Raw genomic sequence first — 10,865 nt, 5'->3', positions numbered from 1 at the left:
TCCTTCTAGAAAAGAGACAAATACGGCTTGAGAAACCAGAGCGGCTTGTAATAAAAGGAATGAGCTTTCATACTTTAAGAAAAAAGCTTGAGTTTAAATGAACCATGTGACCTCTGATAAGTCATTTGAACTTGTGCCTTGGTCAGATTCACTGATTGTAGGTTTATATACATATATGTATTATACATAACTCACACACAATTGTCATTTGAGAGTTTTTGTTTTTTAGAGTTCTGTATGAGAACAGAACTTTATCAAGGATTAGAGGAAAGACATTTACCAAACATAACTGCCTTTAACTGGCATCCTATTTCATGTGGTTTAGCAGTAAATCAGGTCTTTATCCACAATGTTTATTTGCATTCTCCTATTCACTGTCTAATATTTTTAATAATGGAGCTAAAACTGTCAGTTTTATTGAATCATCCTTTAACTTTATACATGACTAGTCTGGTAGCTTTAAAATAGCTTTGGCTTAGTAAGGACCAAAGTCCCACCCAAATATGGACATATAATATCTAGAAGTATCTAAGAATTCTTCATTTACCTTGATCATGTGATAAAAAACTTTATCAGTTGCCTTTTCCTTTGGTTTTGTAATGGTGAATTGTTGTGGATTTTAAAACTTCATAAAACTTGCCTGCAGGTATTTATATAAACATTCAGGTATGTGAGCCTTAATTCTTAAGATAATTTAACTTTTGCTGTGGGAGGGAGGGAGGTAGGGAGGTTTAGGCAAATTCTGAGGGTAAATTCTTTATACGTGAAGTATGAATGGAAGGTAGAAACAAGTCTCTTCTAGCATGTAATCTCTGTCAAAGAATATTTCTCTTGACTGTTTTAACACTTTACCACTCAAGTATTTTTACAAGTTCTGAATTAATTCCAAGTGTTTTATGTATTTTTTCATATTTACATACCATCTTGCCCTGAAGTTCTTGCTGTTTTATTCAACTGTGGTTAAATTCTAGAAAAATTCCAGCTTGTCCTAAAAACTGTTTACTTGCATATCAGTGATCCTTAGCTTTATTATCAATAAATTAAAAGCTTAGTTTTGAAATTTTGGTGCATTTTCAGGTGGCCTCTCATCTTCCTGAAGGTTGATACTTATTTGCTAAAGGCCTTACAGATGTTGAGATACTTAGCTTTTATTGCATTTGTATAAGCACATTTATAGATTTCAGAAAAATTGTCTAGAATTATCCTACTTTTAATGGTGAGAAAGGATGCTGTGTTTAAATTTTATTTTAATACTAAAATATTAGATTTTTTAAAATAAAAAATATATGATAATGTATGATTTAATGAAATCTTAGAATTTAGTTACTGTTTAAATCCACCATTTCTGTTTTGATCTTAAAGGAATAACTTTGTTTAATTACCCTGGGGAAACCCTTATTTTTTTGTCTTTATCAGTTAACTTATTCTGCCTCTGGAAATTGTTTATAAAATTTTCTCAGTGAGGATTTTTATGAGTTTCCTTTGGCCTCTTTTTTTTTTTTTTTTTTAACAGAAAATTGATGATTTTATATCAGCTTTTCCAATAAAAGGTACATTCTCATTGCTGGCTATAAATAGTCTTGGGGAGGTTTATAACCAGGTTGAAAAGAATGTCTTTTACCCCTTACCTTCCCTCGCCGTTAGTTTGTGGGTCAGGGACATTACTTAGGACTAAGTTTTTGCTTGGTGTTTGTTGCTCTGCCACTCCCGCCTTTCCATGCAAGCATTTTTAATTTGCACATTCCTAACAGTATATGGGGCACATTCCTATTAACATATAAAATGTTTTCATAATTTTCTATGAAAATACTTCATTTTAGGAGAGGTTAAATATTGTTAAGTTTTTTGTTTTCCTAATACTTCCAGTTCGCTTCTAAGTAAAAATAATAGAATCAAAATTTTGATTGTTTCACTGAGGTGTGTAGACAAAATGAGGGAAAACTATCATGTATGGTGATAAAACATCCTTAGAGCCATAACCTTATTTTAGCAGTATACCAAGAGATCTGTTTTCCCACAGAGGTTTATATAGTAACAGCTACTTCATACTTGGTAGAGTTGCCTGTGAGTATTGTTTTTGTTTTACCTGGTTTTTCTTTTTTTTCTCTTTCATGAAGTAAAATGCTTTATGCGAACAAACAGACAAACTGCCTTGTACTGGCAGTGCGTTTCTTTAACAGGTCATACCCAGCGTTCCACCTGGCTTATGAAAATGGTGTCTTGGATAGGGTGAGTTTGGATGAGTATGTATGTATGTATGTATGAGTTACAGAGAAATTAAGTAGTTGATTTAAGTCCAGGCAAAAGCGATTAAAAAACAGTTTTATTTTTCCCTAGAGTATTTTTTTTAAATAATGTAAACTTACATGGACATCTGCATAGAACTATTGAAATGTAATTTAGGATTATTTAGGATGGCTGCCATCTAAGGTCGCAAACATGGGCTGCATCATTCTGGCTTACCTTTAGATCCAACAAAATTTTAGTCAAGAATAAGGGCATGATGAAGACGAGCTTCAGTTCCTAAAACACAAACTATTTGTGTAGGTGGTGTTTTAAAATGACATTCAAAAGCCCATTTGTAAGAGACCATTTTGCATTTGAATCGTTTTCCTTCTGTTAAGTCCTATTGTAGCTATGTTTTGGATAGTGGTTCTCCTCTACCTTGAAGTGCATAAAACTTACCCCTGGGAGGCATATTTAAAGAAATTCAAATTCCCAGCTTTATACCCAGGGATTGCCTCAGTGTGTCTGGGTCTGGGTTGTGGCCCTGGAATCACCACTTTTAAAAACCGCATCACAGGTGGTTCAGAGACCACAGCGAGAGAGACTGCTCGGAGGGTTGGGAAAGTGCAATTCCGTATTGTCTGGAGGCAAGTGGATGGCTTTTGCCCGAGGTTCAGAATAGGTGGTCTACTGCCAGATACAATCACTGAGAGTTTACAGTGTTCAGAGTAATAAGGATGCCTTTAGTCTAGAGGATTATCTAAGCTCTGTGAAAATGTTTTTCTAAATTAGGAAGTCCTAGTGCCTTCTCTGAGAGATGAATGTACAAGTATCCTATTTACTACCGGGTGTAATTAGGATTTAAAAAAAAAAAAACTATTTTGAAAGTTGTGTTTCTTTAAAAAAAACAAAATTCAGCACTGTGACTTTGAACCTCTAAATCTTTTATGCACAGAAAACCTTAAGCCTAAGTAAAAATGAACAAAAAGGAAGGAGAAGATCATAACTGTGAAAATTAGCCACAAAATAGCCCTTACCAGGGACTTTCAAGATAGATGTAAGGGCAGAAAGATTTTAGAAGAAATTTTTCTTCCTGGGAAAGGCATTTCAGGTGCCAGAACTAAGATTTAAATGTAGTGTTTCATGACCAAGGGAAGGCGGCATTTGATTCCCAAAGTTTCCAATTTCAATGAATAAATGCTATCATGGACTTAAGCCTTAAAGGAGTTAATATTAATTTTGAGCATATATAGAATTTCCTCTCTGACTTCTTTTTCTTCAAAAAAAAAAAAAAAAAAGATGTTCAAAGCACTTTCTTTCTCCTAGACCCTTTTTGAATGGCTTTAAAATTTAATATACTTTTTAAAAAGTGCAATGGATTAGATTATGCTATTAGTATATTAAAAGCTTGTTTCTGTTTCTTAGTTTTTAAGGTCATTTAATGCAATAAAGATCACAGCACCATGTTACTTGTGTTTCTTCTTTCTCTGTTCTTTAACATGGGAGGATCTGTGAAGTACATTTGGGCTTGGCAAAGCAAATAGGATCTCTAAGGGGATGAAAACTTGGGTCAAAGGCGCAGTGGTCATGCGGTTTGAGTTGAGTCAGCTTTCTCTGTCCTGCAAAACAATACTGAACTAGTATCTTACTAGCATAATGCTGGAGCAAGCTGTGCTGTTGGAGGTATTGGGTAAAATGGAGCTAACTGGTTAATGGTTCCTTGTTGGGAGTGGGGTGAGGTAAAGAAAGCTCTACTGAAAGCTTTCCCTTTCACTGACGACCTTGGAGGCAGTGGGGAAGTTGGTTTGAACTTCTCAAATATTGACTAATCACTTTACATACCCAATTTAGCCCTACAATAAAAAGATTTATTTCCTAGTTTGAAACACACTGGGTGGGGTCAGTAGCCTTCATCCCTCCATCCATCCATCCATCCCTGATCGTACCAGGCTGGGTGTTGCACTGAGTTCGTCGCCGTTTAGTAGGGAAGGGGCAAACTCACAAGTAGATGAGATACGAAGAGTATGGGGAGTGATGATTCCTCCATCAGCGTAGGCTCGGGGGAAGGAAGGACCAGGGTGGGAAAAGTGGTCATGTGGGGTGGGGGGAGAGACGTCAAGCAAACTGTGGCTTGTCTTTGGTGCATTGGCATTGTTGCCTTTGATGACCATAAACAGTTTGCCAAAGATAAGTCCAACTCTAACTAGCTTAATAACTAAAAAAATAGAATTGTAACTAGGAAAAAGTTTCTTATAATTGGCTGTCTAGAAGTTAAGCTAGCATGAGGCCCTGGAAGAACTCAAATGTTAACAGGACTATTATCTCCTGTATGCAGTGGCTACATTATTTGCTCTTGCAGATAGATCTCCATGCTGCCGGGGAGGGCAGGAACACATGGCTCCAGGCTTATATCATCTTTTAAGTCCCCAGAGGAAAGAGGCTTTTTGACCCACTGCCTATTCAAAAATGTGTATTTATGTGTATATATATATACACACACACCCCTCCATCCTAGAGGAAGATTCTGACTGGTCTCTGGCTTGGGTCATATGCTCCTTCCAGGGCCACTGCCTAACCTGAGGGCTGGGGCATGATAACCAGCCATATGTAGGTCACATGTGTCCCTACTCAGGGTGATGGGGGTACTGTGATTGGCAGCTCCACCAGAACTACATGGAGTCACCAGATGAGAGACTGCTGGACAAAAACGAATGTCCACTGCAGTTTTCAGTTCCCCAGACTGGCCATTTAACAAGCTAGTGGAATGAGAGCCTGCAACATCTCGGGAATGTGCTTTTAAGGGGAAATAGACGTGGTGATGAGCATTTATGCAGTGGAAGCTCTTCAGGGCCTCTCGAGGGGTTTATTCTCACCTCTTCAGTAGGGTTTGAGGGGTTGCAGAGACAGGCAATTCACAAGGAAGTTATACTTCGCTTTCCTTTCACAAAAGCCTGATTTTTCCAGCCAGGACCAACTGTCAAAATTGGTATATTCACAAAGCCTGCCCAGAGTGGCCTGGATACACGTGAAAAGCCTGCATTCGCTTGGCCGATGGAGCACCTTTCCCCTGAGGGGTGCTCCAGGTTTGAGTTGCTGTTAAGCGTCAGAGCCCTCATGTTATCATGAAATGCTCCTGCTATGGATTCTGCTCCCTTAGATGCGGTTTGCTGCCCACTCTTCCTACCCCCTCCCTTTCCTCTTGGCCTGGGCTTGATACTCGTACCCGCCCCCCACCTGCTCAGAATCCCCACAGGGTCTCTTAGGCCTGCTCGGCATTTAGCCTTGTGCAGTTTCCTCCCACTTGCTCAGTTACTTCTTCCTCAGAGGCAGCACGACAATGGATCTCATGGAGGAGGAGAACCATCAGAAGGCAGAGAATGGAGAGATTGCAAATAATTAAAAATTAATATTTTCCACCTGTCACAAGAAGAGTAACGGGGCTCCACAGCTGGTTGCAGAAAAGACTGGAGGCTTCGTAGGCAGATAGCAGTTTGATCCTGGCTGTTTTGATCTTGGCTCTCCACCCAAATCGTTGTTTTGGACTTGGAATGGGGCTTAAGGGCAGACTATCTTGCTGGGGATGGTGGTGGCATCACATGGTATCTTCTCTTGGGGGTTTTCTTACAGAGCTCCACTTTTGAGAGCTGTGTGAAAGGTCAAAATCACTTCCTTGACATCCCCGCCCCTCAGTGTTGTTTTTATTTTGTTTTTCCTGGCAGAGCAACAGGAAAAAAAAGGGAGGGAGGGAGGAAGGAAGGAAGGAAGAATAAGAAAGTAAAGGAAGTGACATCTGGGCAATACTGAAAGCAGAGAGTAAGAAGAGGCAGAATCAGTGTGGTTTCCTCAAAGCCGAACCTTTCCATCCTGGGTTTGACTGCCTTACAGGTAGTCTCTTGCTCCATACACATAACAACTTGTTGAGTGAGTAGTAATACACATGAAGCTCTGGTGTTTATTTACAGCGCCTCTTGCCGGGAAGCTGGTGAGTAACGTGATGTTGATGAGCACGTTCCTTCTTGCTGTTAACAACAGCCAACGGTTCCGAGTAAGAACTTGCCCCGTGCCAGACATCGGGCTCCCACTTTATAAGCCTCATTTCATCTGCTGCTTTCCCTTTGGGGAATGTATTTTTTTATATTATCTTATATATTGTACAATATCATCACCACTCCACTGGCAGATGAACAAACAGGCTGAGAGAGGGAAGGGTGCCCTGGACCCTGTAGGTAGCCAGGGACAGGATTTGGCCCACGCGTCCTGATTCCAAGCTCAGTGCTGGCGGGACGGAGCAGGAAAATAGAGATGAAGAGGAGCTGCTTCTACCCTTTAGGAGTCACAGACCACTGCACAGGAAGGGCCTGTCTTTGGTCACTCGTTCACTCATTGATTCATTGATCCATTCATTCATTCATGGAATACCTACTGTGTACCAGGTGGGTGACAGGTTTTGGGGATATCTAATGGCTTAAGACCCAATAGTTAAAAGTACTTTCTCTCTGGTATGCCCTTGCCTTTAAATGGCTTTAAAGCTTAATATACAGTAGTCCCCCCTTTTCCTAGGGGCATACGTTCCAAGGCCCCCAGCAGATGTCTGAAACCGTAGGAAGTACGCAACCGTTAAGATAGTCCCCGCTTATCCACAGTGTTGTCTCCTTGTTTGTTAACTCAGCGGACTGCAGAAAAAGAAACCGCGGGTAACGGAGGCCTATTGTAGTTTTAAACTACAGTATAAGCCCACTGGAGTGGAGGAAATGAGCAGATTGATGACACTCCAGTGTGATGTGTATACAAGATCTTAAGTTGAGCGGGCCGCGGCGCGTGCGTAGCCGAGGTGAGGAGGCGGTGGCCCTGCGCTGGGTTCTGGAGGCGTCTCCGCGCAGGGGAGGGTGGGCTGAGAGGCTTTGGGGTGAGCGGGGAGCGTCCTGGTATGTCTGGTATGTCTGCCCCAGAGGCTGGAGCAGGCTGTTACTGTCGCCGGGGCAGGGAGCTCTGCGAGGCTCTAATTAGTCTCACGGGGAGGGGCCAGTTGACCTCACGCTGGTCTGGACTCTGCGGCCATTTAGCCGGTTCCCTTTTCAGTGGAGGCCGCGCTGCATTCCAAGTCCTCGAGGTGGGGGGAGCGGTACTTCCCGGAACTTGAGGAAGGGTGAGACGCTTGCGGGGGGCTCTCAGGTGTTACAGGCTGTGTGGGGGATGGAGAGCTTGGGTGAGGCGGGAGTAAACAAGTTAGGGAGCCGCTGAGGGCAGCGGCCGGGGACGGAGGGCCCGGCGCGAGGGCGGCCCCGCTGACTCTCTGGGGGCGCAGCGCGCCCTGGTAGGTGACACGGCTCGCGCTCCCCGCCGCTGCGCCGCCTGGCTCTCCGGTATCAGGTGTACCTCCCTGGCCCCTGCAAGGGATTCATCCGTTCACGGCCAAGTGCAGCGGCAGGGAGGGGGCCGGCGAGGAATTCGCAGGGAGTGAGCCCGTTGTTCTCGGAGGGGTTAGAGACCAACCGGGCACGGTCTCCCCCGCCAGAAGCCACAGTCCCCTGGGGTCTTGGGGGCTCTGTTTCCTGCTACTGACAATGAATCCCTGCTCCCCCGCTGCCTCAGGCGTTTACTCAGCTGATAAAGCCAACTCCAGCGTGAAATTGAGGGCCTCCATTACCGAAGGAGATGCGCGCGCCCGTGGTAAGTTGAGTGCGGGGCGAGTGGGCTGGGAGTGGGGGCCGTGTTTCGGTGGGTCTGAGTCATCACTTACGAGAGAGAGGGTCCTTGAGGATGTGGCCTCCAGATGTGGATGCCCCACTGGCCGGTGGGCATCAGGTGTGAGATGCGCGTCGGTGGGTATCCGTTGGAGTTGTCTCAATGTGAGTACCTGCGTGGGCGGGTGGGGAGGCCGCCCTGCCTGAAACAGGCCCCCAGAAGCGGGGAGGCAGCAAGGAGAGATTTGCCCCGCCAAGGTCCTGTGCTGCCTTCCCGAGTCAGACCAGAACACCTGGGTGGGCTCCTGGGGCTGAGTGTCTGGGGCTGCACCTGCTGCCCGCCCCCCCCCCCCCCCCCCCCCCCCCGCGAGCCTGGGTCTGACAACAGGTGATTCTTCCGGCCTCAGCTGATGCACCTCATGACCAGCCCTGCCAGCAAGTTCCCAACTCTCACTTTTCCTATGGTTCAGAAATCATAAAGGCGCTTAGCAAATGCTTCCTTTCAGCCTAGCTGGACCTGCTCCAGAGAGGTTCTGAGCCCGGCTTTTGAGGTAGACTCCCCCCGGGACTGTGTTCCTGCTGAGCACCTAGCTGTGGCACTTTGACCAAGTTTCAAATCAACTGTCTTCCCCAGAGTGAGGATTATATGACTTAATACTTACGAAGTGTTCAGAACATTATGTGCTCAACTGTAATTCATTGTTATTATGATTATGATTTAATCCATGTAAAGGGCTTAGCACACTGCCTGGTATTAGCGTGTACCTGGAATATTTGACGTCCGGAGTGGTCATTTGAAAACATCCTCTCCTTTATCTAGCAACATTATTTTCAGTAATAATCATGAAATGAATAGTAATAATGGCCAGAAAAGAAACACAGTCAAGTTTCTTCTGTTGAGCTTTGTATATGAAACCATGCCAGTGAAAATATAAAAACTGAAAAATAAAGTAGGTGTTATAGAGAAAAATAGAAGCAATGGGTTAATAGCTTTTAATTGCATTAGTGTATTTTTGAAGAAAACGTATTCTTACATATAGGTTGGTCACAGTAGTGAATAATAATGCCATTACAGTTTCTGTTTTGGAACTTTAGTTTCTGAAAAGTTGTCCTTGACTTTGACAAAATTGATCTTCTTTGTATATTCATGTTCAACACTCAGTAGAGCTAGATTTGTCCATTTATCTTTATTCACAGTTGAAGAACACTTAAAATTTATTTATTAAAAATTTTTTTTATTGAAGTATAGTTGATTCACAATGTTGCATTAGTTTCTGCTATACAGCAAAGTGAATCAATTATACATATACAGATATCCACTGTTTAGATTCTTTTCCTATATAGGTCATTACAGAGTATTGAGTAGAGTTCCCTTGCTACACAGTAGGTCCTTATTAGTTATCTATTTCATATATAGGAGTGTGTATATGTCGAGAAGACACTTTTTATTAATTTTAATTTCAAAACTTCTCTCATATGAAACAACAGATATACAAATTGGAAAAACCTTAAACATTAGGATAAGTTTGTCAGAAATTCATAAAAATCCCATTTCATAATAAATTGGAGAAATTGCAATGCTGCCTATGTCTTAAAAAAATTAATTCTAGTGGCTTCTATGTTTTATTTATTTTTGCTGATCTCTAGCTATCTCTCTCTCTCTTTTTTTTTTGGCCACACCACATGGCTTATGGGATCTTAGTTCCCAGACCAGGGATTGGACTGGGTCCTCGGCAGTGTGAGTGTGGAGTCCCAATCCCTGGACCACCAGGGATTCCTGATTTTTTTAAAAATTTATTTTATTGGAGTATAGTTGACTACAATGTTGTGTTAGTTTCTACTGTACAGCAAAGTGATTCAATTATTCATATATATACATTCTTTTTCATATTCTTTTCCATTATAGTTGATCACAGGATATTGAATATAGTTCCCTGTGCTATACAGTAGGACATTTGTTGTTTATCCATTCTAGTGGCTTTAATTGTTTTTATTTTGATTTTTTTATTATGATTTTTTTAAAACATTTATTATTTATTTGGGTATGCCGGGTCTTAGTTGCCACATGCGGGATCTAGTTCCCTGACCAGGGGTCTAACCCGGGCCCCCTGCATTGGGAGCGTGGAGTCTTAACCCTGGACCAGCAGGGAAGTCCTCATTCTAGTGGCTTTAAAATATATCCACATTTAAAACATTTTCACTGAAACATATTCACCAGAAAATTCATTGTAAGTTTTTATCTTATTTGGCAAAATTCTCCCCAGTTTTTCTTCCTTGGCAAAAATCAGAGGAAATGGCTGAATGATGGTAAACTTTGACATTTATTTAATCCATTGCTTTAGAATGAGAGTCTAGTTCTTGGTGAAGTTGATCCAGACTTTCAAGCACTTCTCTTTGAAACACTTTTCTTCTGGCACTGGGAGAGCAGACTCTTGTCTTCTGTTTAAACACAGGAAAATGTAGGATCACAGGGGTTGGTGGCCCAAACTGTGCTGAAAGTGAACTTGAACCATTCTGAGCCATTCAGAACTTACTGTTGGAACAGACACATGTAGCTGAGTCTGTGTATGTTGGGGGTTGACTGTATAGCTGGGTGTTCTCTGATTAAACTTCCATGTAGAAGACTGAAAGAATAAGAAATGAAAGTGTACTAATTTAAAGCTCGCATATATATTATTATTTTTAAAATAAATTTACTTATTTATTTATGGCTGCGTTGGGTATTTGTTGCTGCGCGTGGCTTTCTCTAATTGCGTTGAGTGGGGGCTACTCTTTGCTGCGGTGCGCGGGCTTCTCATTGCGGTGGCTTCTCTTGTTACAGAGCACGGGCTCTAGGTGTGCGGACTTCAGTAGTTGTGGCTCGGAGGCTCTAGAGCGCAGTCTCAGTAGTTGTGGCACACGGGCTTAGTTGCTCTGCGGTATGTGGGATCTTCCTGGACCAGGGCTCGAACCCGT

At 42.4% G+C, this 10,865-nt stretch overlaps 1 protein-coding gene across 1 annotated transcript in view; it reads left to right on the top strand.

Annotated features, from left to right (window-relative positions):
* The first annotated feature begins 7,304 nt into the window (after positions 1-7,304).
* LOC136126724 (phospholipase A and acyltransferase 3) overlaps positions 7,305-10,865 on the top strand; it is a 28,466-nt gene continuing 24,905 nt past the window's right edge. The window contains exons 1-2 of the mRNA XM_065882091.1: positions 7,305-7,336; positions 7,819-7,896. Coding sequence (XP_065738163.1) covers positions 7,882-7,896 — 15 coding nt within the window. The 5' untranslated portion in view covers positions 7,305-7,336; positions 7,819-7,881. The remainder of the gene's footprint in view (positions 7,337-7,818; positions 7,897-10,865) is intronic.

The sequence above is a fragment of the Phocoena phocoena genome, chromosome 8, assembly GCF_963924675.1.
Source record: "Phocoena phocoena chromosome 8, mPhoPho1.1, whole genome shotgun sequence".
Lineage (NCBI taxonomy): Eukaryota > Metazoa > Chordata > Mammalia > Artiodactyla > Phocoenidae > Phocoena > Phocoena phocoena.
The sequence above is the reverse complement of the archived record's forward strand: the minus strand, read 5'-3'. Positions and strand labels throughout refer to the sequence as shown.